Raw genomic sequence first — 26,765 nt, 5'->3', positions numbered from 1 at the left:
GAAACCGGCTCTTTCGGGTCCTAAACGGCTCTTAGGGTTGTTTTTGCTTCTTTCATCCCAACATGACCAAATATTATGTAAAATAATGCACAAAGTAACTTGAAGGAAGGGGAGAATAGAAGAAAAAAGAAAATACCAAAATGAAAAAGTAGTGAAAAACTGAGAAAAAAAGAAGGAAAAATTTAGAAAAAAGGCAGAAAAAAAGAAAAGAAAAAGAAACACGGAAAAAAGTAAATAGAGAACAAAAAGAAAAAAGTAACAGCTCGGAAAAAATAAACACAATGAGATTTTTTTGAAGGAATTAAAAAAAAAAAGTAGAAAAAAAACCATGGAAAAAAGAAGAAAAAGTTTGTGTGCATTCAAATATTTTCCAATTATATCAAGTGAATCTTGTTGCCAACATTGTACTTCCCAAAAAATGTGATTAAGTACAGTTCTGTATCTTACAACCGACGAAATAAACCCCCAAAAATGTTAATATTATGCAACAAAATATATCAGGAAATAAAAAGAAATGGATATCTTGTGAAAGAATTGTAAGAACAAACGACGTTTGTAGGCCGTACAACCTTTGCAATTGTACATTCAAAAGTGAAAAATAATGTTGCATTGCCGGAAACTCAGCAAAATGTAACCTGATGCCAAGTTTTGGACACGTTTGATAATGAATTCTCTTGCCACACTTGGGATTGCTGTTGCTCACTGTCGTTTCAAGCGTTGCTCACCGACTTTGTGTGAACGCTCAGACCCGTAAGGAAAATGACAGGGAACATTGATCAGGGGTCTGTGAAAGGAGACACTTGCATTAGGCAGACGAAAGAACACACCGGACAGCTCTGGAATTAAGCTGTGGAAAAGTTCAAAACAGGAATGGGATACAAGATGATTTTGCAACATGTATACATTTCCCAGAGCACGGTGGAAGCAATAATATCAAAATGGAGAGAGCATAAAACCACTATAAACCTACCCAGACCGGCTGTCCACTCCAAACCTTCGGCCTAAACGAGGAGAAAACTAATTAGAATTCACCAAGAGACCCATTGTCACCTTGGATGACCTACAGGAATACACAACTGAGATGGAACAATGTGCATAACATAATTATCAGTCATACTCTGCATAAACCTGCCCTTTATGGAAGAGTGGCAAGAAGAAGACCCATTCTAAAAGAATACCAGAAGAACCGTTCAGCATTGGGAAGAAGGCACATTTGCAAGGCACTGTATGGAAAGGCTACAACCATTAAGTCAGTTGAACTTTTAATCCAACACAACAAGGTTGCAGGCATCATCGATGGTGGAATTCATGTGGACACAGTACCTGAGATGACAAAATCCCCCCCCCCAAGCATCCACACACAAATACCCACTCGCTTCATAGAAGAGTCCTAGTTCAGGGGGGGGGGGGCAGGAAACATTTTAGCCAATAAACATTTCACCTGGATACAAAAACAAGAATACACAAACCAGACTAATGTACGAAAGCTCTCCTGGAAGTGCATTCGAAATATACCGACTCGACACAACATTTCATGCAACGCTGCCTTGATGATACCACCGACTTATCTCTAACTTTTCATATTTTTAAGTTGATTTAACGGAATATTGAAAGAAAAAAAAAAATCCCCCGGACTACTTTACAAAAGTACAAAAGCGAATGTAAAAAATAGAATTTGCTAAAGATGCAGTTCGGATTGTGCAACTACGCCGACTGGAAAGGAGGGAACTGGCATTTCTATGCCGCTCGACTACATCTAGAAAACCCATCAAGATCAACTTGTTTTTCCCTTTTTCTTGCAAAACACAAAAACGCTTCCAAGCGGGAATGTGTCCCTTCGCCCTCGAATGGGAACTCATCAAAGCGGGAACGAGAAGAATCCGAGTGATTTGTCGCGTTTTGGAACGAGGTCGGAAAAACGCGCGGTTTTTGTGAGGCGTTCGGGTGTCTTGAGAAAAATCGGATTCACTCGTTTGACCAAAAGTCAAGAAAAGCTCCTCTTTGGATTGATAACTTGCAAGTCATCTGATTTTTTTCCTCTTGATTAACACGTCTAAGCAACATCCTTAGTCAGAGTCGCCCTCAAAGGGGCTCGTAATGGACAGGCCGCAGAGGAGGAGGTCCACGGAGGGCAGCAGCGGGTTCATGAGGCTGACGGGGCAGAAGGCAGAGACCCCGTGGGGGGTGAAGTTTACCTTGTTGGGGTCTGGGCAGGAGGAGACGGGCGCCGATTTTTGCTGGTTTGAAGTGCTGAAAGCGAAAAATTGCATTACTGCGGTGTATGATCATTATTCGCCACTTTTTTTGATGTTCTTCCCGAGAGAATTATGATGACGCCATTTTCTAGCTGAAATGCTCTGTCAAGCCCCTTTTGTTGCGTGTGAAATTCGTAGATGCACTTGGATACACTCTTCCTTTTTCCTCCTCTTGGCATTTGGACTGTATTCAAAACAGTCCGTTTCTTACTTTCACCATTCTCATCCTCAAATAAAATGAAACTGCAAGCACGCATGTTAAACAACTCTCTACCCCCATCAGGGTGTGTAGTTTGAAGTGTCCTTTAAAAGTGTAAAATGAAATATTTTCTCTATTAATCGTTTGGTTTTTATTGCACTGCGCCAATCTGCTACGCAGCAACGGAGGGATTTACGCTGGAAGACAAGAGTCAAGGTAGATGGAAGGGCAGGAGTATGATTTCATGAGTGTCCTGGTGGTTTGCTTTTATTCTAGAATGAAAATGGTGAAAGTAAGAAAAGGAATGTTTCAAATACCAACCCATACCACCCAAAATATTGAAAAAGGAAGAGATTTAAGAAATTCACGTACAAAAAAAAAGGACCTGCAATGATGATTTCAGACAGAAGATGGCATCAGCAAGTGGAATTTTTTAAAGTTTCAGACACCTCCTTTAACATTGACTTATTATGCTGCTATGAAGTTTTAACGGTACCATGCGGCACTTTTAATATGCATTTCGGGTTACTAATGGGTTTTATCGATATACATTCTGGATTTACCCTGTAAATTTTTGATTTTCTTTCAACTATGAATGAATGGATGCTCTAAATGTTTTGTTGCCCTTTGACAATGACAAAGTATTCTTCATCTGAAAAATAAGAAACTTAAAAAGGACTTATGAGATTATACATGGGCAATAAGAGATGGGATGAATTTGGTAACTATTTTGCAGGGCACAACCAGAATCGGTGATCTTTTTCCATATTTTCAATGTATACTTCGTTTATCTCGGGATGTTTGGTTCCCAAATGAACCAGTGATAGGCGAAATGAAGTGGAATCTTTTTCATAATTATTAAACATCCATTCTTTTATCTCAGTGAGGCAGGCCTCCAAATTTCCACAGTTTAGTGTGGCAGATTCCTCCATCAGAAGATATAGTTGAGTGTCATCTGCGTAGCAATGGAAACTTGCGAATAGTATTACCTAATGGAAGCATGTAAATGCTGAAAAGAAGGGGACCAAGTACTGAACCCTGCGGAACACCACAGGTAACACTTAAGGGCTCAGATGTCATATCACTATATTTAACACAGTGCGTCCTATCTGAGAGGTAGGATCTGAACCATAATAGGATGTTTCCTGAGAGACCAATCCATTTTTCCAACCGTTCTAGCAAGATATTATGGTCCACAGTGTCAAAGGCAGCACACAAAAATATTAAAATAAAAGAACAAATTTTCCTGGCTCAAGCATGTGTTTAACAAATAAAAGTACTATATAAATGTGAATTTATTACTTTTGCAATTAACTTCTTGTACTGTCAAAAAATAAAACGCATGATACAAATCTGCAAAGTAGCAGAACGTGAACCGGGTTATACTGTACAGCACCAAACTCCTATTCGGTAAAAGGCTGTTTTTAATTTGTATTTTTCCCCCCAAACATGAAATTTAATTCTGTATATGCACGTCTGGTAAGGGGTCTTTGGATTTTATTTCTTACAGACTTGAAAAAGAGGTGAAAGTACATCTTTCAACCGGATTTTTCAGTCTTTTTTTTTTTAAAACAACAAAGTAAAAATGACAGAGAAATTAAATAAATTCTATTTTAATATCAAACTATACTGGATTGACTTTGTTGGTTTTGAATTTGGGTCTCGTAAATGAGTTTTTTCATTTGTCATTTTTTGTAATCAAATCTTTGAGATCAAATTGAAAAAAAATTGCATTTGAAATATATCATATTATTTTTTTAGAGATAACACCATTATAAATGATTGTGCAGGGTAAACTAGAGCTACCGTAAATTCCGGACTATAAGCTGCTACTTTTTCCACAAACGTTGAACCCTGCGGCTTATTCAGTGATGCGGCCAACTAATGTAATTTTTCTAACGGCCGCCAGAAGCGCTCGAGTACAAAAGGTAAGATTTAGACCGGTGGAATATATGCGCCGAGGAAGACTGCAACTTTTTGGCTTGTGCATAAATTAAATTTGCATAGAAATACCCTCGCCATGCAAATTGCAAAAAGAAAGTCACATGATGCAGTTTTCAAGCTAAATGCAATCGAGCAGTCCGATAAAGAAGGAAACAGAGCAACTGCACGTAAACTTTACCTTGCGAGCGTGTTGCTAGTGAGTTTTGGAACAAGGGAGCGTGGGACGACGTCTATATGATATAGTCTCTTTCCCATACTGGGGTAGACGACTTTGGTGTCATCAGTTATAAGGCGGAAGACGATGGCGGTTTACCGTGGACTCTACATGTGCGGTATGTTTTTTTTAACAGACCCGTTTACTGTGTTGCGAGCGTGTTCCGAGTAGCGTTTTGCTACCCTTCACAGGCACGGTTTGGGATGAAAGTTATAATATTATTATTAAAGCTTTGAAAACTCTCTCGGTGTACAGTCTTTCTTTGTAAATATGTGTAACCATGTATAATATGTATTTGCAACTGTATATTTTTGTAATGTATTTATTTTTAGAAACTTATTCTGATATGTTTAGCACGAGCAAATAAGAGAGAAGGGGCGGGGCAAACGCGGGCTGACGGGAAGTGGAGTAAAGGTGAGACGTGCTTGTGGACGCGGCCGATTACCTTTGGAAATATACACTTTTTTCCTTGGATCACTTTCAACGGGCACCCGGACTCTGCAGGTCTGGGTCAAACCTTAAGGACCGGTATCATTTTCTGTTCATTTTGCCGGCTGTGATTTTTGTACTGTGTCGGGTATGGGTTAATTTTGTGTTTGTGTTGCATTGTTGCAATGTGGGCGCATGCGGCTAATATACAGGTGCGGCTTGTGTATGTACAAAATCGGTTTTCCTCCCGAAATGTGGTGGGTGCGGCTTATAATCAGGTGCGCTCTATAGTCCGGAATTTTTTGATTGTAATCAAATCAAATGCTTCTTTAAGTTGTGATCTTATCTCATTGAAAAAGGTTGAAGTTGCCTATATAGTGCTATCCAGTTAAGAAAATGATTTGCAATAATTAGACCAAAAGCTTGACTAGCCTGGTTTATACGGCCCTTCGCATGTATTGATAGCGTCGACCGATACTAGCTTTCACATATCGAAGTTAGCTGCTAATGCTAGCTTAGTCGTCAGAGTCACTTATTGGTGGTGTCAATAGCGGCTAATGTTTTCGCAAGAGTGGGCCATGCTAATGCTAAGAGAAGGAGAAAGGGCGGATGGGTTGAGAACTTAATGTTATGTAAATCGGTTGGAATAAAAATACATGGCCCAGGCACCTGGTCTCCTCCCAGACTCGGACTTTTTCACAGCCCTCCGGAGGTTCTCTCTGAAAGCAGCAGCTCTTGTTGCCTCCGGGCGAGGTGGAGATCAGCAGGGCCAGCGAGGCGTCGGCCTCGCTCAGGGTCAATGCTGGAAGGAGGAGATCCAGACCTGTAGTCGCGACGACATTGAATAAACAAACTCCAAACTCCCATACAACGAAAAGGCACGGAAAGAGACCTTTGTGAGCATCTGTAGGGGCATCTTCGCATCTGGGCGGGGAGGCGGGTGCGGGAGAGGAGCCCGGAGAGGGCGAGACGGAAGACGGGGAGGGGGGCGTGACGGAGGCCGGGTCGCTTTGGGATCCGCTGCTGCAGCTCAGCGGCGGTGCGGGGGCTCGGTGGCCGTCTGGGACCTCCAAAATCTGCACAGGTGGGAAACGGCACAAATACGTCACGTCGTTTTCATCTCTGTGCGCTCTTAAATGCTTCCACGGAAAAGAAAACCATCAAACATATACATTCTGAATGATAAATGTTTCAGGAAAATACAGTGATTTAGGATCTAGGATCTGTATTGTCACACACACATCTGCCCATCAATGCCAAGATCCAATCTCAAGGGTTGGGTAGGGTTACTTTAACTGGATTACTTTTGAATTACTCCAATACCAAATATGCTAATAAGACAAAAGAAACTAAATATGAATAAAATTAGTAAATTTTGTGCAAGCTTGGGGAGTAACGGAATACACGGAACGGCAAATATGATATTGGCAAGCTGTTTGGATTTATTTTCATTTTGTTTCTGTGGCATTTTATGTTAGTTTTGCCGGAGATCAAAGCCAGGAGAGAAAGCTTACCACGTGTTGTGAGTCATCATTTGATTCATATTGAGTTTCTTTTGTCTTTTATTAGCATATTTGGTATTGGAGTAATCCAAAAGTCATTGAAAAGTAATCCAGTTAAAGTAACCCTACCTACACTTTTTCTTTCAGTTTCACCAACTATGCAGATCAATAATCCAAGATTATACGTAGCACACAACAAAAAGCTAGCCAGGTTGTAAAGACAAATTTGAATGGTTGCATTGCAGCCTGGTCATCCTGAAAAGGGGGATTACCTCATGTGCGGTCCCTTCATTTCTTCATTTTCCTCATGCTGAGGTTTTTGAGTATTTCCTTGCCCTCATGAAGGTTTTAGATCAGGGGATGGTGTGATAATAGTCTGTAATAATAATCTGTGGTCTGTGCAGCCCTTTGAGACTCCTTGTAATTAAGGGTGTTACAAATAAACATGTCTTGACTTGACTTGACTTATCCTGAGGTTTTTGAGTATTTCCTTGCCCTCATGTAGGTTTTAGATCAGGGGATGGTGTGATAATAGTCTGTAGTTTGCAATAATCTGTGGCCTGTGCAGCCCTTGAGACTCCTTGTTATTAAGGGTGTTACAAATAAACATGTCTTGACTTGGCTTATCCTGAGGTTTTTGAGTTTTTCCTTGCCCTCATGTAGGTTTTAGATCAGGGGATGGTGTGATAATAGTCTGTAATAATAATCTGTGGTCTGTGCAGCCCTTTGAGACTCCTTGTAATTAAGGGTGTTACAAATAAACATGTCTTGACTTGACTTGACTTATCCTGAGGTTTTTGAGTCTTTCCTTGCCCTCATGTAGGTTTCAGATCAGGGGATGGTGTCATAATAGTCTGTAGTTTGCAATAATCTGTGGTCTGTGCAGCCCTTTGAGACTCCTTGTAATTAAGGGTGTTACAAATAAACATGTCTTGACTTGACTTATCCTGAGGTTTTTGAGTTTTTCCTTGCCCTCATTTAGGTTTTAGATCAGGGGATGGTGTGATCATAGTCTGTAATAATAATCTGTGCAGCCCTTTGGGACTCTGATTAAGGGCTATACAAACAAACATGACTTGACCTCCCTCCATCCTTAAGGAACAACCTAAGACAGCAGACAATGACACGCTTTGTCCTCTAGATGGCAGGATGCACCATTCACGTCGATCCACCTGCTGCTTACGACGCAACGTGTTCAAAAGTCCATTTGTTCCAGAGCTGCTTTTCGTCACCTGATTCTGGCAGACGAAGACGCCTTCCAGCTCTTGATTGAGGCCCTCCACGCTGCAGCGAAGACGAGGCACCAGCGTAGACAAGGGAGCCAGGGGGATGGGAATGGGCGGAGTCTGAAAAGGCAAACAAAGTCGAGATTTGGACCAGGTCTTCTAAACAGACGCCATTTAAGGCCGCCTGTCCTGTAAGCATCCCCCTTGTACTTTTCAAAAGAACTCTCTGATGTTAGGGGGGGGGAGCGGCAGTATAGCAAATTCTTGAGCGCGGAGATATCGCAGGAATTTCGTGAAGCGGCAACAAAAATGTTCACAACCGGTGTGACCGCAGAAGCGGCTCGCGGTGCAGAAGGTTGCTCTGCGATTGAAATCGAAAGGGAAACTGACACGTGCAGAAGCAGAGCGATGGCCTTCGTGCTGCTTCGGGTTTTTTTTTCCATTTCCTGCGATGCAACCACACATTGATGGCACAGATACGCGTTCCCTTGACCTTTTGGTAAAAACAAATTGCTATATTTGCTAGCCGCAAAGAGAGGTCGAAGCTAAGGGCTACGGCGGCAAATAAGAGTACGTGGATCATGGTGGCCAAATTCACAGTCACATCAGGAGGTTTGAAACAATGCCAATTTTCACTGGGCAAAAATGTAAGAAATGGAGTTTTTGACAGTAAATTTTGTTTGTGTGTCACTGTCCAACAATTATTTTAACCGTCGATAGCGTTAGTATCGTTTTTCAAAATATTGCATACGATTTTGGGCAGCACGGCGGGGCAGTGGTTAGCGAACCTGCGGCACAGTTCTGAGGTCATGAGATCGAACCTCCTGTGAGGACTTTGCATGTTCTCCCCGTGCTTGCGGGGGTTTCCTCCCACGTTCTGAAAACATGCATGTCATGTTAATTGGCCTAACCCAATTGTCCCTAGGTGTGAATGAGCGAGTTGTCCGTCTCTGAGCCCTGTGATTGTCTGGCAACCAGTTCAGAGTGTCCCCTGCCCAAAGATAGCTGGGATGGGCTCCAGCAGCCCCGCGACCCTACTGAGGATAAGCGGTGCAGATAATGGATGGATACAATTTTATTTTGAGTTGGAAGAAAACCAATAAAACATGTGTTCTCGAAACAGGATTTGTTTTGTGATGTCCAAAGTGAGAACAGTTTTCGGCAAATATCTTCAAAATGTAAATTATGTTATCTGGAGTCACAATTATTATTGTTTCTATCGAGATTTGGATTAAGTTAAGGTGTTAAAATTGCATCCATACTTTATATACCGTAAATTCCGGACTATAAGCCGCTGCTTTTTCCCCAAACGTTCAACCCTGCGGCTTATTCAGTGATGCGGCCAATTTATGTCATTTTTCTAACGGCCGCCAGCGGCGCTCAAGTACAAAAGGTAAGATTTAGACCGGTGGAATATATGCGCCGAGGAAGACTGCAACTTCTTAGCTTGTGCACAAATTAAATTAGCGTAAACTTACCCTCATCATGCAAATTGCAAAAAGAAAGGCACATGACGCAGCTTTCAAGCTAAAAGCAATCGAGCAATCCGATAAAGAAGGAAACAGAGCTATTTCACGTAAACTTTACTTTGCGAGCGTGTTTTAGAATAAGGGAGCGTGGGACGACGTCTATATGACAAAGTTTCTTTCCGATACTGAGGAAGATGCCTTTGATAGCGTCAGTTATAAGGAGGAAGATGAGGATGGTTTACTGTGATTTCTACAAGTATGGTATATTTTTTTAACAGACCCGTTTACTGTTTTGCGAGCGTGTTGCTAGTAGCGTGTTGCTACCCTTCACAGGCACGGTTTGGGATGAAAGTTATAATATTATTATTAAAGCTTTGAAAACTCTCTCGGTGTACTGTCTTTGTAAATATGTGTAACCATGTATAATATGTATCTGTATATTTTTGTAATGTGTTTATTTTAGAGACTTATTCTGATATGTTTTCCACGGGCGAATCAAAAAACAACGGGAGCTGACAGGAAGTGGAGTAAGGTGAGACGTGTTTTTGGACGCAGCGGACAATAGTGGATATATATTTTTCCCACCCTTACCTTTGGGAGTATAGAATTTTTTTTCCTTGGATTACTTTCAACGGGACCCGGACTCTGCAGGTCTGCATTTAACTGGTATCATTTTCCGTTCATTAAGACGGCTGTGGTTTTTGGACTGTGTACTTTATATTCAGTTACAATCGCGGGACTTAAAGTCGGGTTTGGGTTACTTTTGTGATTGTGTTACATTTTTTAATGTGGGCGAATGCGGCTTATATACAGGTGCGGCTTGTGTAAGTACAAAAGCGGTTATCCTCTTAAAATGTGGTGGGTGCGGCTTATAATCAGGTGCGCACTATAGTCCGGAATTCACGGTATATACATTATATAAAAACTGCTAGGTTACATAGATAAAAGATAATCCACTATTGAAAACAATTTCTTTTTTCTAAACAATATCACAATGTCATTTTCCTTACCGCAGTGGATGAGATGAAAAAGTTAAAAAGGGTTCAACAAAAAGAATAAAACATGCTGATTACCATTAACGAGTTTTTAAAACATTTGCTTTTTAATACCACAATAAATGATTAAACCTAGCTCGAAAACATTTCTTTATTTACATAGTTTAATTTATGCAATTGTCAATTATGTCTTTGCACCTATTGTTGGGATATCCTCGATTGTAATACTGCCATCGGAATTTCTCTGCGGTCCGACTTGAAGCTAGACCCCTCGCTAATTTGCGCAGGTTCACTCCTTTGAATTGAATTCTTTTATTGTCATTGATATTAACATATCACGCATTGTGTTCAGCAGACAACACACAGCAAATGCTATCACGAGCACAGGTTAGGGAGAGCTTTGTGTGTTGGGTGGGCGTGACCGACTGTGTCCGCAACTGTGAAAGGCCGATGTATGCGCTCAGTCAAACAGGCGAGTTACAAGTCATGAACTGCAGTGCAAGAGTATAGCTTTGCTAGTCTTTAGCTACTCATTACACTGGGAAAAAAAAGCTAGCGATTGATCGAACTCTGAGGTAAGTCAGAAGAGCGCAAAGAAATAGTGATCACCGGCGGGTGCTCCGTGGTTTATTATCAAGTTCAGGAATCGACTGACGCAGCGCCCGGAGAGGAGGCAAATAGCGAGGCTGCAGGTTCGGCAAGACTGACAACTCTCGTAGGCCACCTCATCCTGATCCATTACTCATGAAGCGGATGACTTGGAGTTACAACTCATGGAAAACCTGCTACGGTCATATTTTAGTCATCAGGGAGACCTGTAGTAATTCGAGTATACCTGATGCTAATGTCCAGCTAGCCAGCCGCTCTCTAAATCGCTTTCTTACTCTGAAAGAAGTCCTCCATCTTGGTTGTAGTTTTGTATAAAAGGCTACTTTGCAGTTTCACTATTCGCGGGAGGGTTTTGGTCCCCGTTAATGACAATAACCGAGGGATTACCGGATGTTTTTTTATTTTTTCATACTGACCCATGCTTGTGGCGACAGCTGGCTTGAATAGACTGTCAAATATGTCAAATAAGATCAGATCATCTAGCTGAAACGATCATTTCGAAAGTACACATCTCTTTGTGGGAGCACCTGAGCGGTTCCTAGGTTACAGGTCCCGTGAGCAGAGCCACGCTGGCGTTCTGGTTGGTGGCCCCCCGGGGCGGCAGGTTTGCTGCACTGCTGCAGCTGTTGTTGTTTTAGTTTGCTCACCTGCAGCACAAAGAGGTTACCTTCAGTCAATCTGCATGACAAGGTTTCGCGCGGAGGACGTTTCATCTCCAAAGATTAAACATGGTTTTTTTTTTTGCACGTTTGTCAATCACAAAGGCTTCAGATCATTAAACCAAATTTTAATATCACACAGAGACAACCCGAGAAAAAGTGCACTCTTTAAAACAGTCAGTTTCTTACTTTCACCATTCTCATCCTAATAGAAAAGAAAACCGCGAGCCATGGAATGTTGATTCCATTTATGAAAGCACAAAATAATCGGCAGTACCTCAGGAGGTAGAGCGCTCGTCTTGGGATCAAGGGACCCCAGTTCGAATCCCGGCTCGTCCGTGTTACATGTACATGAACTTAATAGTGAGTTGGGCCACCTTTGGCAGCAATTACAGAAATCAAACGTTTAATTTGTAATGAGTCCTTCACGGGCAGCACGGCGGCTGAGTGGTTTGTGCGTCCGCAGCACAGTTCCTAGGTTAGAGTTTAAACTCCGCTACCAGCCTTCATGTGTGGAGTTTGCATGTTCGCCACGTGCCTGCGTAGGTTTCCTCCGGCCACTCTTGTTTTCTCCCACATTCCAAAAACATGCAGGTCAGGTTAATTTGCCCAGTCCAAATTGTCCCTAGAGTGAGTTGTCCGTCTCTATGTGCCCTGCAACCTGCCCACTGGTCCAAGACAGCCGGGATTGGCTCCAGTACCCCCGCGACCCTACTGATAAGCGGTGCAGATACTGGATGGATGGAGTCTTTCACAACGCTAAGGTGGAAAGTTGGCCCACTTTTCTGAGAGAAAACGTTTCAAATCTGCATTATCGGAGGGCTTTCAAGCATCCATTATCTGCACTGCTTATCCACAGTAGGGTCGCGGGGGTGCTGGAGCCGAACCTAGCTGTTTTCGGGCAGTGGGCAGGGGACACCCTTAACTGGTTGCCAGCCAATCACAGAGACAGACAACTCACTCGCTCATTCACACTTAGGGACAATTAATACCAGCCAATGAATCTGACATGCAGGTTTTTTGGAATGAGGGAGGAAACCCACGCAAGCATGGGGAGAACATGCAAACTCCACACAAGAGGTTGGATCATGACATCAGAACTGTGCCGCACACGCGCCAACCACTGCACCGCCGTGCAGCCCCAAAGCCTTTCAATTGGATTTAAATCACGAAGTTTGACTGGACCACTTCAGAAACAATTTTTATTTTAGCCATTCAGAGGTGGGGCAGCACGGCGGCGCAGTGGTTAGCGCATGTGCGGCACAGTTCATGTCTTGGGAACCTCCTGCGTGGGTTCAAATCCAGCTCCAGACTTCCTGTGCGGAGTTTGTATGTTCTCCCCGTGCTTGCGTGGGTTTCCTCCCACATTCCAAAAAAACATGCATTTCAGGTGAATTGGCCGGTCCAAATTGTCCCTAGGTGTGAATGAGCGAGCGAGTTGTCTGTCCCTGTGTGCCCTGCGATTGGCTGGCAACCAGTTCAGGGTGTCCCCTGCCCACTGCCCGATGATTGCTGGGATGGGCTCCAGCACCCCTGCGACCCTACTAAGCGGTGTAGCTAATGAGATGAGATGAGACATTCAGAGGTGGTCGTGCTAGTCTTTTCTTTAATCGTTGTCCTGCTGCATGATGAAAGAGCGCTTGAGTTATGGGGCACAAACGCCTCTTGGACCCTCTGGCGAATACCAGAATTCATTATTCCGTCAACAACAGTAATTTGTCCTGGGCCTGATACAGCAAGGTAACCCAGTAAAGGTCAGTGTTCTGGACTCCACTATAAAAAAGGCCGAAAATGGATTCCATGGGAGAACTCCTAGGCCAATCACTGCTGTCACACAAGAACATAAAGACTAGTTTCACATTTGCCAAAAAGCATCTTGATTATCCTCAAAACGTTCGGAAGAACATTTTGTGGACTGTTGTCAAGAATTGAGCTTTTTGGAAGGTGTGCAGGTCGTTCCACGACTAAAAGGACATGATGCCGACAATAAAGCATGGTGGTGGCAGCGTGATTATTTGGGGTTGCATTTCGTAATTCCTTGGCTTGTCTCTGTGTGATATTAATTGGTTCAATGATCTGAAACCTTTGTGAGTGATTAATATACAAAAAAAACATATCAGGAATGGTGCAAATGATTTCTCACAGCACTGGATTTCCATGACTCCTTGCGCTTCAGACAAAAACAAAGTATTAACGCGAATACTCACATCCTGCAGTTGTTCAGTGCTGCCCCAGGACGCAGAGCGTTTGTGGTTGATGACGTTGCTATCGTCTGTGCCGTCGTCCCTCCTAGTTTGTGTTTTTTCTGACCAGTTGGGAGTCTGGAGAAAAGCATATAAAGTTGGCTTGTAAAAAAATTCAAGGAGCAAAATTCATATTGAAATATTAGCTATAAGCCTCTAACTGGTTCATATTCTAGATTTTTTTTTTTTAACCACGATTTTTCAGACCAGATCCCAATCTTGAGTAGTCATTGATATGTACTAATGTTCTTAGCTGCCTCTCACAAAGACACTGTACTTGTATTTATTTCTCGCTCTCTTTGTCTCTTTCCGTCTCTCTCTCTCTGTCTCTCTCACCCATTTTCTCCCACTCTCTGTCTCTTTCACTTTGTGTCTTTTTAACTTCTTTTGCACTAACTTCCTTTTTTCCTCTCTTCCTACTTTTCGCGCTTTCTTTTCTCTTTTCTCTCCTTCTGTCTTTTTATTTCACTTTGGATTTCTTCCTCTAAGTTGAAAGATAAATAATAAAGTAAAAGGAATATAATACATAAATACCCAATATAACGTGCTGATATAGAGTATTTAAATAGTGCTACGGAAAATACACACTGTAATAAAATAGAGTATTATGAAAATGTGGGGGTGGGGTTTAATGTGGGCCTTTACTCCCTCGGGTGGAATTAAAAAGCCTCATGGCATAAGAAATGATCTCCTCAGTCTGTCCGTGGAACAGCAGTCTGTCGCTGAATTTATCTTCTGTTTGGAGATGATGCTGTGTAGTGGATGTGATGAATTGTCCACGATTGACCGCAGATTGTTCAGTGCCCTTCTCTCGACTACAGTTGTCAGACTGTCCAGCTGTGTGCCCACCTTCCTCACCAGTTTATTAAGACGAGAGGCATCCTTCTTCTTAGCGCTGCCTCCCCTACACACTGCCGCATCGAAGAAGGCGCTTGCCACAACAGTCTCATAGAACATTTGTAGGAGCTTTTTGAAGGACGCCAGCCTTCTGGGGAAGTAAAGTCGGCTTTGTCCTTTCCTGCACAGAGCTTCTGTGTTGGCAGTCCAGTCCAGTTTATTGTCCAGCTGCACACCCAGGTATTTGTAGGTCTGGACAAACTCTACACATTCTCCTTTGATAGTTAAAGGTTCCGGGTGAGGTCTAGACCTCCTGACGTCCACCACCATCTCCCTGGTCTTGGTGGTGTTCAGGTGCAGGTGGTTAGATGATAAATTATCAGTGGGTGTAAATGTTTGTATTCTAGTTTAGGAAGCCAACTATTAAAAGGCACCTCTATAGCTAATGCTAGGACCCTTTTTGTACAGTACACCACTTGACTAGATTCCAACAGTATGAACAAAATGGTGGTTACTACTACCGTATTTTCCACACTATAAGGTGCACCGAGTTATAAGGTGCACCTTCAATGAATGATATATTTGAAAACTTTTTCCATACATAAGGCGCACCGCATTATAAGGCGCTATAAGTGCATGCTGGTTTAAGATCAGGTAATTGTGCAATTTTGTAATTGTGATCCTGTGCAGTCCTTCGATACATTTTTGTGATTAAGGGCTATATAAATAAATGTGACTTGGCTACAGTAGAGGCTGTAGTTACGTTATACAACCGTTAGATGGTGCCGCGCTAAAGGGTATGTCAACAAAACAGTCAGATAGGTCAGTCAAACTTTATTAATAGATAACAAACAAGCTTTCCACAACTCCATTCACTCCCAAAATGAATAAACAGCTGTTTTATTATTTTCTCTGAGGTAAAGCATTTTCGTGACATCTTTGAACAACAGCAAGGCATAACATTTTACTTTTCCTTCATTTGGTCAACACGCAAAAAAAAAAAAAAAACGTCTGATACTGTTATGGTAAATTAAACGTTAGTGCAATCGCAATATAGAGACACTCGTAATGTGCAAAAACAATAACAAGTGCAAAACAATAACAATAAAGCAATAACATAATAACTGTAAAATGTAAAACGTAAACAGCTCATCCTCATGCTTCCTCCACTTACGCACCATCGATTCATTAATGTTAAACTCTCTTGCTGCTGCTCTATTTCTGTGTTCTACTGCTGATCGCCTTGAGTTTAAACTCTGCGTTATAAGCGTGTCTCTTAATAGGAGCCATTTTAGGGTCTTTATACAAACGCACAAATAAAAGAGAATCGTTTAATATTTCCCAGTATGCACAGCGCACTTCTACGCAAAAAATTGAGTCGGTGGCTGCTTCTCTTGGTTGCGAGACCTTGCAATTCAATATCGATCCATATATAAGGCGCACCGGATTATAAGGTGCATAGTCAGCTTTTTAAAAGAAAAATAATCCGATTTTATGTGCGCCTTATAGTGCGGAAAATACGGTACTTCACTAGTAGTCTGTCAGGATGTATTCTCATTCCCAGTTTCCTTGTAAAGCAATTCACTACTCTTTGTTTATGAATGCAATGATTTGGGCCAGGATAGAATTAAGTTGCGCAGCGTTATTTATTTCCTTAAAAAAAAAAAAAAAAAAGTTTAGTTGCCAAACTGCAAAGCACAACCCACGCATTAAGAGGAAACCACCGTGCGCCGCTTCTTAATCTTGTTCAAGGACACGTTGGTTCTCAAGTTCTTACAGCTGTGCAGGCCAAAAGCAAATTGTGCAAATCTTGCGTGACACGGATGTCATTTACAAAAATGTGACCACATTTATGACAGTAGAGCCCCAGTATTCACCTGGGGACGAACAAAATACTTTCCACAACATAACAAATACTGTACCAATTATAATAAATGGGAAACTCGAAGAGCACATTTCTGCACCAATCTCTTCAAGCTGAAAATCAAATGTTTGGATCAAAACAATTCAAGCATTGGATTTTCAGAACTAGAATTTTGCCTTTTTACATAGCCTATATAACGCAAGTCATGTTTATTTGTGACACCCTTAATCACAAAGAGTCTCTAAGGACTGCACAGACCACAGATTATTATAAAACCATCCCCTGATCTAAAACCTACATGAGGGCAAATTATACACGGATATTGTCAACATGACATCTAGGTCAATCACAAGCTATAGAATAGAATAGATGTGCCTTGGTCCCCAGTTCAAGACTGGGTGAAAACATTTGTTGGCCTGGAGAGGGACAACCAGCTCGGTGGCCTTGGGGGTATGGCGCCCGCCCCGAGACTGGGAGGTTGTGGTTCAAGCCTCGGCCGGGTCATACCTAAGACTTAAACATTGGTACCAGTTGCCTCCTTGCTTGGCGTTCAGCATTAGGAGTTGGAATTGGGGGCTTTGCTCACCTAATGACTCCCAACACCTCAGTTGGGTTGAGCGAGGGGGCTGGGAATCCCCTCCTCTAAATCGATCTCCCAAAGAGTCAGAAATGACTCTAGCCACCTCCCACTAGGGGGATATGGCTGTGGTATATATATATATATATATATATATATATATATATATATATATACACACACACATATACACAAAACAATACAGGTTACTTATACAAGTCTTAAACATACTTATATAAACCTTAATCATACAAAATATAGCACTAAAGCAACCTATGAACAAATCTCGTTCGTAAGTAGGGCAGCGTTTGTACTTATATTTGGCAAATTAGCCCCATGCAGAAAAATAATTCTGGACTACTCGATTCTTTCACAGGAACCATCCGAGAAAATACAGTATTTGAAAGAGGCCAAAACGGATTGATTAAACTTTAAATAAATAACAAATTAAGGCATAATTAAGACATGTGTGCCACCATTTATCCAGAAACTCCCACCGATCTTCAAAATTTTCAGTTGACAACAAAGTTAGAGAACCGTTATCAATGGTCTGACCTGAGTAGACTTGTCCTTTCGACATAAGCCCCCTTCCGGTTCTTTAGGCCAGTGGCCCTGCAGGTAGGGTCCGATGATGGCGTCCAGGGACATGGTCCGCCTCATGCCGGGGCTCAGCTGCTGTGGTTTGGCCTTTCCAGCTGTTATCAGGATACAACGGGCGTAAATGGACATAATACTGCACAGCAATTAAATGAAGGGTTTAAAATCGGGATTAGAGAGCGTGCTAGAAGCTATAATAAGTATTGCAGTAAGCGGGTATAACGAAAGTTCCAATGCATTATCAGTGTTCATTTTACCTGTGAAAAGTGATGCATCCTCAAAAATCTATGGGTCCCAACAGAGATCTAGGGGTCCCCAAAATTGAGTGTGCTCCATGCCCTTACAAACTGTTGTATTTTCCCTTCCAAAATACAATTTTTTTTTCCCAAACATATTTATGTAGTTTAACAAGTTATATTGTACATGTGTTTCCTTATATCATATATATTGTTTGTTGTGAGACACTGAGTTGCTCGACATGAATAAAGTTTATTATAAAAAAAGTTCAAAAATGAAGTCGCTTGAATTTTTACTGAAGAAAAAAAAAAAATAATACATGCAAATAGAATTAAGTAGAATAATACATTTTCTTATTCAAATTATCGATTCATTTTCTGCATTAAATTATTGTTGGTAATATACTGATTAAAAGGGATCACCACAAACCTGTTTTTTTTCAATTTCCCCTTTTATACTTCCTTTTTTTCTTAACTTCTTTATACAACATTATAATTCGTAATATAATGCATCAAAGCAAGTGAGTCGTTTGAGAACCGGCTCTTTTTAATGAGTTGAGCTGAAAAAGCCGGTTCTCTAAAACGAAACGGACTTTCACTACACAACTCGAACTGGAGATCGGCGTGCAGACGAAAACTCGAACCGCGAGACCAAAACAACAATGGCGGATCTGCCTGACGAAAAGTTTGGAGTGCGGTAAAACTTTGCTAAAAAATGATGACAATGTCGTGCCAAAAAAGTTGCGTCCCGGGGACGCACGTTGATTTGACACAATGCGTCCCCAGCAAAAATAATGCGTCTCGGACGCAGGCAAACAAGAACACTGCATTATAAAACATATAAAACATCGAAGCGCACAGGGAGCGCAGTTGCTGTGTTTTGCGGAAACGTGGCTCACGTTTAGCATTCCGGACGCTAATGTGTAGCCACCCGGAGCTATCCGGCTTCAACGCCGCTAAACAGAGACACGAAAGCCGGGGGGAATCGGAGAGGAGGCGGACTCGCTAACACGAGGTGGTGTATCCCTGGATTTTCACAAAGAAAAGATTTCCATCTGCCGCAGGGATGTCGAACTTTTGGACTGGCGTGACGTCATCCACTGCGCTACAAGCACCCCTATGTTAATAAACAACGGGGTAGAATGCTGGAAGTGTGAATTTCCCTACGGGGATGAATAAAGTTATCTATCTATCTATCTTATAAAACATTCAGTTACTTTATGTTGGGGGTTGGGGGGCTGAGACAGAGAGAGAGAGAGCGAGAATTAGAGAAAAGAGAGACTAAAAGAGAGGAGAGAGAAAGAAAAATGAGGGAAATGGTAAAGAAAGACTAAGAACAGAGAGAGACAGCAAAAGATAGAGAAACACAGAGGAAAAAAAGAGTGAGAGAAGGAGAAAGAAAGACGATAACATAGAAGGCAAGAAAGGAAGAAAGAAAAGAAAGCTAGAAAAAAAGAAACAAGAAAAAAGCAGGGACAATTTTAAGGGTCAGGGCTTTGTGGGTGCTGAGCAATAAACCGGAGCCTCCCCAGACTCCGCCGCTATGCCGCAAGTGACGATAGCGAGTAAGAGCAAGTGGTTGGAATCCAATGGACTGAACAATTTCAAGGCAGTGGAATATTTCTGACACTGCGTTGTTCATTGTGATTTTAAAAAAAATGTTAGCCAGCATTTGTATCATAATTAAGCCTATCCTGTTCCATCAAAATTTTGGGGGTGTTTGGGTAGAATTTGGAGGCAAAGGGTACATTTTGTGCAATTCTTTACATCTTCAAAATATAGGCTACATGTTTGAATTACTTGCAATGTTTAATCAGCTCAGCACTTAGCGTTGTTTGTGCATTAACAGTGATCTCAAGGTAACGATTCTGTCTTCATCTAACTGGTTGCTCTGTAAGTCAGTCAAATTGATTGGCTGATATTATCAAACTGTTGTTTGTAACGCTTGAATGTGAAATTGAGTTGTTATCCAACTGGCTGGGTGAGGGGATGAAAAAGATTTTGTTCCGATTTCACGCATTAATTCAGCAGTACTACCTCCGATCAACCGGTAGATCGCGATCTACGTTAACGAGCACCCCTGCTTTATTTGAACGAATGCAAGAAAAATTGCTCAAAACCGGAAATATGCATAACGAGATTAGAAATGCAGGTCCAAGGACTGCTTTAACGTGAGCAGGGTTGGGTAGGGTTACTTTAACTGGATTACTTTCAATGACTTTTGGATTACTCCAATACCAAATATGCTCATAAAAGACAAAAACTAAATATGAATAAAATTACTAAATTTTGTGCAGGCTTGGGGAGTAACGGAATACATGGAACGGCAAAAATGATGCTGGCAAGCTGTTTGGATTTATTTTCATTTTGTTTCTGTCACGTTTTATGTTCGTTTTGCTGGAGATCAAAGAGATCAAAGCCAGGAGAGAAAGCTTACCACGTGTTGCGAGTCATCATTTGATTCATATTTAGATTATTTTGTCTTTCCAAAAGTAATGGAAAGTAATTAAGTTAAAGTAACCCTACCCAACCCTGATAATAATAACTGCTAAGAGTTCATTTTGCATTGATTCTGATCAGGGTTCGTATGGGTACTTGAAATCCTGGAAAAAGTTGGTAGTTTAATGTGTTTTCACGGATTGAAAATGGCTTGAATTTGGGACAAAGTGCTTGTCAACGCTTGAAATTGTTGCCATGTTTCCCGGTAGTCTGACTTAATAGACCACGCATTGAATAAATATGTGTATTTGTTGCTGTATTATGCATCATGTATGGACATTTATTTTGGGTCATGCAAAAACGAAGGTAGCGTTTCCAAGTGGTATATTGTCATAGACGAAATTCCTTCCATTTTCATTTTGTTTCTGTGGCATTTGATGTTCCTTTTGCCGGAGATCAAAAAGATCAAAGCCAGGAGAGAAAGCTTACCATGTGTTGTGAGTCATCATTTTATTCATATTTCGTTTTTTTTGTCTTTTATTAGCATATTTGATATTGGAGTAATCCAAAAGTAATTGAAAGTAATCAAGTTAAAGAAACCCTACCCAACCCTGAATGTGAGCAACTTATTATGTATTACCTTAAATGCGATTTTTGCGATTTCTGATTTACAATAACTGATGAAAACTGTATTTCTCTCTGACGATGTCTGTAAAAAAATGAAGTGTTACTTAATACCTTACAATTAACTTCTCTCATTAAGATTTCTACTCAAATAGAAATCAATACATTACGTATGATAATATAAAATATGGCGACTTAAAGTGACCACACTGCACCAATTGGCAAATGGCAATGTCGAAGTAGAACGAAGTTGAGTAAAGTCAGTAGAGTTTTTCGAGAACCGGCTTTTTCGGCTTGGCTCACTAAAAAGAACCGGCTCTTCAGGTTGTTTTGGCGTCTTTAATCCCTACACGACCAAATATTATGTAAAATTGTGCACAAAATGACTTAAAGGAAGGGGGGGAAAATAGAACAAAAAAAGAAAAAGATATCAAAATGAAAAAGTAGTGAAAAGCAGAGAAAAAAGAAACGAAAGGAAGAGAAAAAAGAAAGAAAAATTCAGAAAAAAGCCAGAAAAAAAAGAAATGTAGGAAAAAAGTAACAGCTCGGGAAAAAATAAACACAGTGAGATTTTTTTAAAGGAATTTTTTTAAAAAAGGAGAAAAAAACAGGGAAAAAGAAGAAAAGGTTTGTGTTGCATTCAAATAATTTCCAATTATATCAAGTCAATCTCGTTGCCAACATTGTACTTCCACTAAAAAATGTGATTAAGTACAGTTCTGTATCTTACAACCGACTCAATAAGCCCCCAAAAAATGTTAATATGATGCGACAAAATATGTCAGGAAATAAAAAGAAATGGATATCTTGTGAAAGAATTGTAAGAACAAACGACGTTCATTCATTCATTCAAAAGAGAAAAATCATTTTGCATTGCCGGAAACTCAGCAAAATGTAACTTGATGTCAAGTTTTGGATGTTTGATAATGATTTTGCCACACTTGGGATTATGGTTGCTCACTGTTGTTTCAAGCGGTGCTCACAGACTTTGTGTGAACGCTCAGACCCATAAGGAAAATGACAGGGAACATTACCTACAAGTATTTTTAGAATTGCATGCTAAGGAGTTCATATGTTTTTAATAGGATTCAAATCAATTTATATATACATTTTTTTTCAACCATTAAGAGGCTCGGAATAATACACAATGGCCCTTTAAGTATTATAACCATTTTAATATTAGTAGTAATAATCCATGTATTCCCAAATATTCAGGGACTGCTTGTTTATTATTGTCCAATAGAAACAAAACATTTTGGACAGATTTATAATCTAAATATTGGATGAGGAAAATTAAGGACAGTGTGTATTAATTAAAAAAACAAACCTATTAAAACAAGAGGGATTTAAATAATAAGCAAAAATGACACATACCATTGTATGAACGTGCACGTTTCAAAAAAAAGTTGAGAAATTTGCATAACATGTACCTCACAGACAGGGAGCTGACATACTTGTCAGCCAACTTGCTGCTACATGTACCCAAATAAGGGTAAAAAATCTTGCGAAATGCTAAGCTAAAAAAGAAAAATGGAGTGTTTTGGTGAGTCTTCCTGGTCTTTATCCGTCCTTGCAACATAATACACACTGACCCTTTAAGATGCATTCATGTCAACTTATACATGTATACGTTTTTGGGATTTCAAATCAAGTACAGCATAAAACTATTATTGTACTGGAACATTTTTTATGGTTTTTTTGGGTTGGAAGGGAAAAATCTTGCCCATTACGGCTCGAATCTGGGTTGTTTATCACTTGTAGCAGACAACAACGTCATTGTAGCTCTCAAATACTGTCGCTTTAATTCAGAGCTTTTTTTGCAACATATATTTGTTTTCAAAGTACCGTATTTTCCGCACTATAAGGCGCACCTAAAAGCCTTTATTTTTTTCAAAAGCTGACCATGCGCCTTATAATTAAAGATAAAGAGGTAGAAACGGGGAAGGAAAAAAACAGAGAAATAAAGAAAAAGAGAGAAAAATAAAAAGATAAAAACAGAAAGACTTAAAAAAAATAGAGAGAAAAATACCATAAGAGAAAAAGAAATCGAAAGATTAAATTTGAAATCGAGAGATAAAAAAAGCAAAGAGTAAAAGAGATTAAAAAGGGAGAAACATCAAAAGAGAAAGAAGAGTAAAAGAGAGGGATTAAAAATAAAGAGGTAAAAAAGGGAAGGAAAAAAAGACAGGCAAGAGAATGAGAAAGAAAAAGAGAGAAAATAAAGATAATAACTGAAAAACTTGAAGAAATAAGAGAAAAAGGTCAAAAGAGAAGGAAATAGAGCAAGTTTGAAATTGGGTGATGATAAAAAACGAAGAGAAAAAGATCAAAAAGAAAGAAGAGCGAAAGAGAAGAGAAAAGGTAGAAAAATAAAAGAACAAAAGAGACTGCAAGAAACAAAAAGGAGAGAGACAGTAAAAAACGAAAGAGAGAAAGCAAATAAACAACTACCGTATTTTCCGCACTATAAGGAGAACCTAAAAGCCTCTATTTTTTTCAAAAGCTGACCATGCGCCTTATAATACAGTGCGCCTTATACATGAAACAATATTAAGTGGCAAAGTCTTGCAACTAAGGCAAGCAGCCGCCGACTAGATTTTCCCCCGAAGGCGAAGTTGTCCGCGGTGTATGCTGGGATTTATTTACCGGCGTTTCATTGGCTAACCAATGTGTCAATCATCATTTGAATCGGTCACTATTGGCTAAAGTTATTCGGAGGTAAAGGGGGCGGATCCTTTTTATCATTTACAGGCTCGCATAGGCTGAAGGGGCGAAACAAAGCCTGCAATTGGCCAAAAAAGATGAATGTGAATCACACGTCGGGTTGCACTACGGCATAGAGAAAACATTTTTTTACTATTCTGTATTTGTAAATATTTGACTCTCCTGGATTTACTACACTCACGGTTGTAAGGAGACCATGGTTACGTATCATTATTGAACGTGATGGCTGCAAGAGAACTTAGGTGAGCTATGCGGCTTTATGTTTTCCCGGTATCTTGTGAAGGGTAGCAAAACGCTACTAGGAACACGCTCGCAACACAGTAAACGAGTCTGTTAAAAAATGTACGGTACTTTTAGAAACCAAGGTAAACCGTCATCATCTTCCTCCTTGCAACTGACGTCATCAAAGTCGTTTTCCCCGGTAGGGGAAAGAGACTTTGTCATATAGGCGTCGTCCCACGCTCCCTTATTCAAAAACACGCTAGCAACACACTGGTGTAACAGAGTTGAAATTTGATTGTTTTTTTGAATTCTCACAAAATCTGTGTTTTTGTTGTGTTACTGTTAATATTCCGGTACCTCATTCAGTTGTTAAGTCATGGGCGTCTGCGACTGTCTTTTTCGTTTGGCACTTTATGGGCTTCAGCGCTTGCCGTAGCTTAAGTGAATTTGTAAGCGCTGAAGGTAAGATGTGCCCAATATCAGTTGGATAAAAAAATGCATATTTTGCTAGACATATGAGCTGCTTTCGCAAATTATTTTTGTATATAAAAGATATATAAGTTGTGCTAAATGATGTATATTTAAAAAAGCACTAAATAAGAAGTAAAGCAATACAGCTTGAAACGATGATGCAACGTGTTTTGATGCAAACACGCCACGAGGTGCGTGCGGCCTGTTGAGTGATGACCTGTTTTTTTGTATCTTTAATATTTTAGATAATTGTAGTTGTGAACAGATGCCCCTGATTTTTATATTTTTTTGTTTACTGAATGCAGGTATGTGGGAAAGTTATGTTCATTGTTATTATGGAAGTTTCATTATTAATGTGCTCGCATGTTGTCTGCTTGCCGTAGCTTAAGTGAATTTGTAAGCGCTGAAGATAATTGCAGTTGTGAACAGATGCCCCTGATTTTTATATTTTTTTGTTTACTGAATGCAGGTATGTGGGAAAGTTATGTTCATTGTTATTATGGAAGTTTCATTATTAATGTGCTCGCATGTTGTCTGCTTGCCGTAGCTGAAGTGAATTTGTAAGCGCTGAAGATAATTGCAGTTGTGAACAGATGCCCCTGATTTTTGTATTGTTTTGTTTACTGAATGCAGGTATGTGGGAAAATTATGTTCATTGTTATTATGGAAGTTTCATTATTAATGTGCTCGCATGTTGTCTGCTTGCCGTAGCTGAAGTGAATTTGTAAGCGCTGAAGATAATTGCAGTTGTGAACAGATGCCCCTGATTTTTGTATTGTTTTGTTTACTGAATGCAGGCAATAAACCCAGAGACTGTGAAACCTTGTGTCGTGCATGAAAGAGGGTCGCTAGACTAGCAAAGCAAGGTTTCGTGCAGTAACTGTTTCCTTCTTAATCGGACTGCTCGATTGCATATAGCTTGTAAGCCGCGTCATGAGCCATTGAACTCGAGCGCCGCTGGCGGCTGTTAGAAAAATTGCATAAATTGGCCGCATCACTGAATAAGCCGCAGGGTTGAACGTTTGGGGGGAAAAAAGTAGCGGCTTATAGTCCGGAATTTACGGTAATTTACATATCAGCCTGTTTCCAACGAGGAGTGACAGGTGGGTGAGAAATCCTACCTGACTTTCCATTCCGGCCCTTGGTTCGGTGCTTGCTGGCCAGCTGATAGGGGACGGTCGCCCTGAGGGGCTGCGGGCCCAGGGTCCCTCCACTCCGGCCTGACATGCCAGCAGCAGCCGTTGTCGGAGGTGGAGGAGGGTGATGAAGTGGACTCGCGGTGGGGGTCGCTCTCCGCCGCTGGTGCTACCGACCTACGCTATCCTTCGGTTGTTGTCTCGAAAAAAAAAAACAAGCGAATTCGAACCCCAAGTTCAACGAGGAGACATTTTGGACACTTTGGGGAAGAATTACCTCCGAAAACGAGTGGTTATTGGCGTTTTTGGGGGTCTTTTCCTGGTCGCGTTGCGGGCGAGTTAGCTAGCAAGCCAAAGTTTCTTTGTGAGGATGTGGAGATGTTTGGAGCTCGCTGGCGAACAAGGAAGCGGACGCCTAGGGACACAGGACGGAAATATCAGTTGACGTCGAAGCCACGTCGGTGGTAATTGTTTCTCCTTTTTCGAGCGAATTCCAAAGAATTTCTTTTAAGTTTGTGAAGATGGTGGAAAGTCGCGAAGTGATTCTGGGGGTCCAGTCCGCAGACTCTCCAAACACCTCCGCCACGCTGGTGTGGGTTTAATGACGGGCGGGGCGGGAGTTACTGGGTATTCTTACTTCTCATTGGTCAAATTAAGTTGGAACGGACCCCCTATTGGATAGATCGGTGTCAATCTCTCAGAGCACGCGTGATGGAGTTCGTTGGGAACGCCCCTTTTTTGGGTTTCATAGCACTTGTTGAACGTAATATAAAATAAAGGCATCGTGGCTCCAAACCTTCTAAGGATGACTTTAAACACTTTTAACTTTTTTTTCTGTGGTACGGGATGTTCGTAAAGCCCTTGTGCACGTATGAATAAATGCAGGGTTGGGTAGGGTTACTTTAACTGGATTACTTTCAATGACTTTTGGATTACTCCAATACCAAATATGAAATGAAATGAAAATGGAATGATCTGCATTTAAATAGCGCTTTTCAAGTCAATGACTTCCCAAAGCGCTTTACAATGTGCTTCACATTTCCCAATAGCGGCCGTGCAGCCATGTAAGGCGCTAACCTGCTTATTGGGGGTATTAGGGGTTCAGTGTCTTACCCAAGGACACTTCGACATGTAACACGGACAAGCCGGGGAATCGAACTGGGATCCCTTGATCCCAAGACGAGCGCTCTACCTCCTGAGCTACGGCCGCCCCGGCAAATATGCTAATAAAAGACAAAAGAAACTAAAAATGAACCTATGCTTTCAGCTAGGCAAGCTCTGTACTATCCGACAT

General features: G+C 40.9%; 1 protein-coding gene across 2 annotated transcripts; it reads right to left on the bottom strand.

The window, feature by feature from the left end:
• Positions 1 to 1,245: 1,245 nt before the first annotated feature.
• Positions 1,246 to 26,072, bottom strand: LOC148347791 (protein FAM117A-like). Of its 2 annotated transcripts, XM_088324132.1 has the most exons (9): positions 25,749 to 26,072; positions 25,457 to 25,671; positions 17,578 to 17,717; positions 13,709 to 13,822; positions 11,370 to 11,489; positions 7,776 to 7,889; positions 5,934 to 6,117; positions 5,711 to 5,864; positions 1,246 to 2,250 (listed from the first exon to the last, which is right to left on the bottom strand). In XM_088324132.1, exons 2-9 carry the CDS (start codon positions 25,560 to 25,562, stop codon positions 2,067 to 2,069), a joined length of 1,116 nt encoding a protein of 371 aa, XP_088180258.1. In that variant the 5' UTR covers positions 25,563 to 25,671; positions 25,749 to 26,072; the 3' UTR covers positions 1,246 to 2,066. The 2 variants fall into 2 exon arrangements, with proteins under 2 accessions (XP_088180258.1, XP_088180257.1); XM_088324131.1 differs by having other exon boundaries at positions 25,457 to 26,072.
• Positions 26,073 to 26,765: the final 693 nt, after the last annotated feature.

The sequence above is a fragment of the Urocampus carinirostris genome, chromosome 19, assembly GCF_059441175.1.
Source record: "Urocampus carinirostris isolate Australia breed hairy pipefish chromosome 19, RoL_Ucar_1.0, whole genome shotgun sequence".
Taxonomy (NCBI): domain Eukaryota; kingdom Metazoa; phylum Chordata; class Actinopteri; order Syngnathiformes; family Syngnathidae; genus Urocampus; species Urocampus carinirostris.
This window is presented reverse-complemented; position numbering and strand designations above follow the sequence as displayed.

Coding starts and splice junctions, on each gene's coding strand:
- LOC148347791 (XM_088324131.1), bottom strand. CDS start 25,562: ATGTCAGGCCGGAGTGGAGGGACCCTGGGCCCGCAGCCCCTCAGGGCG. Junction 13,823..17,577: donor GAAAGGACAAGTCTACTCAG/GTCAGACCATTG, acceptor GCTTTTCTCCAG/ACTCCCAACTGGTCAGAAAA. Junction 6,118..7,775: donor TCTTCGTCTGCCAGAATCAG/GTGACGAAAAGC, acceptor CCACCTGTGCAG/ATTTTGGAGGTCCCAGACGG.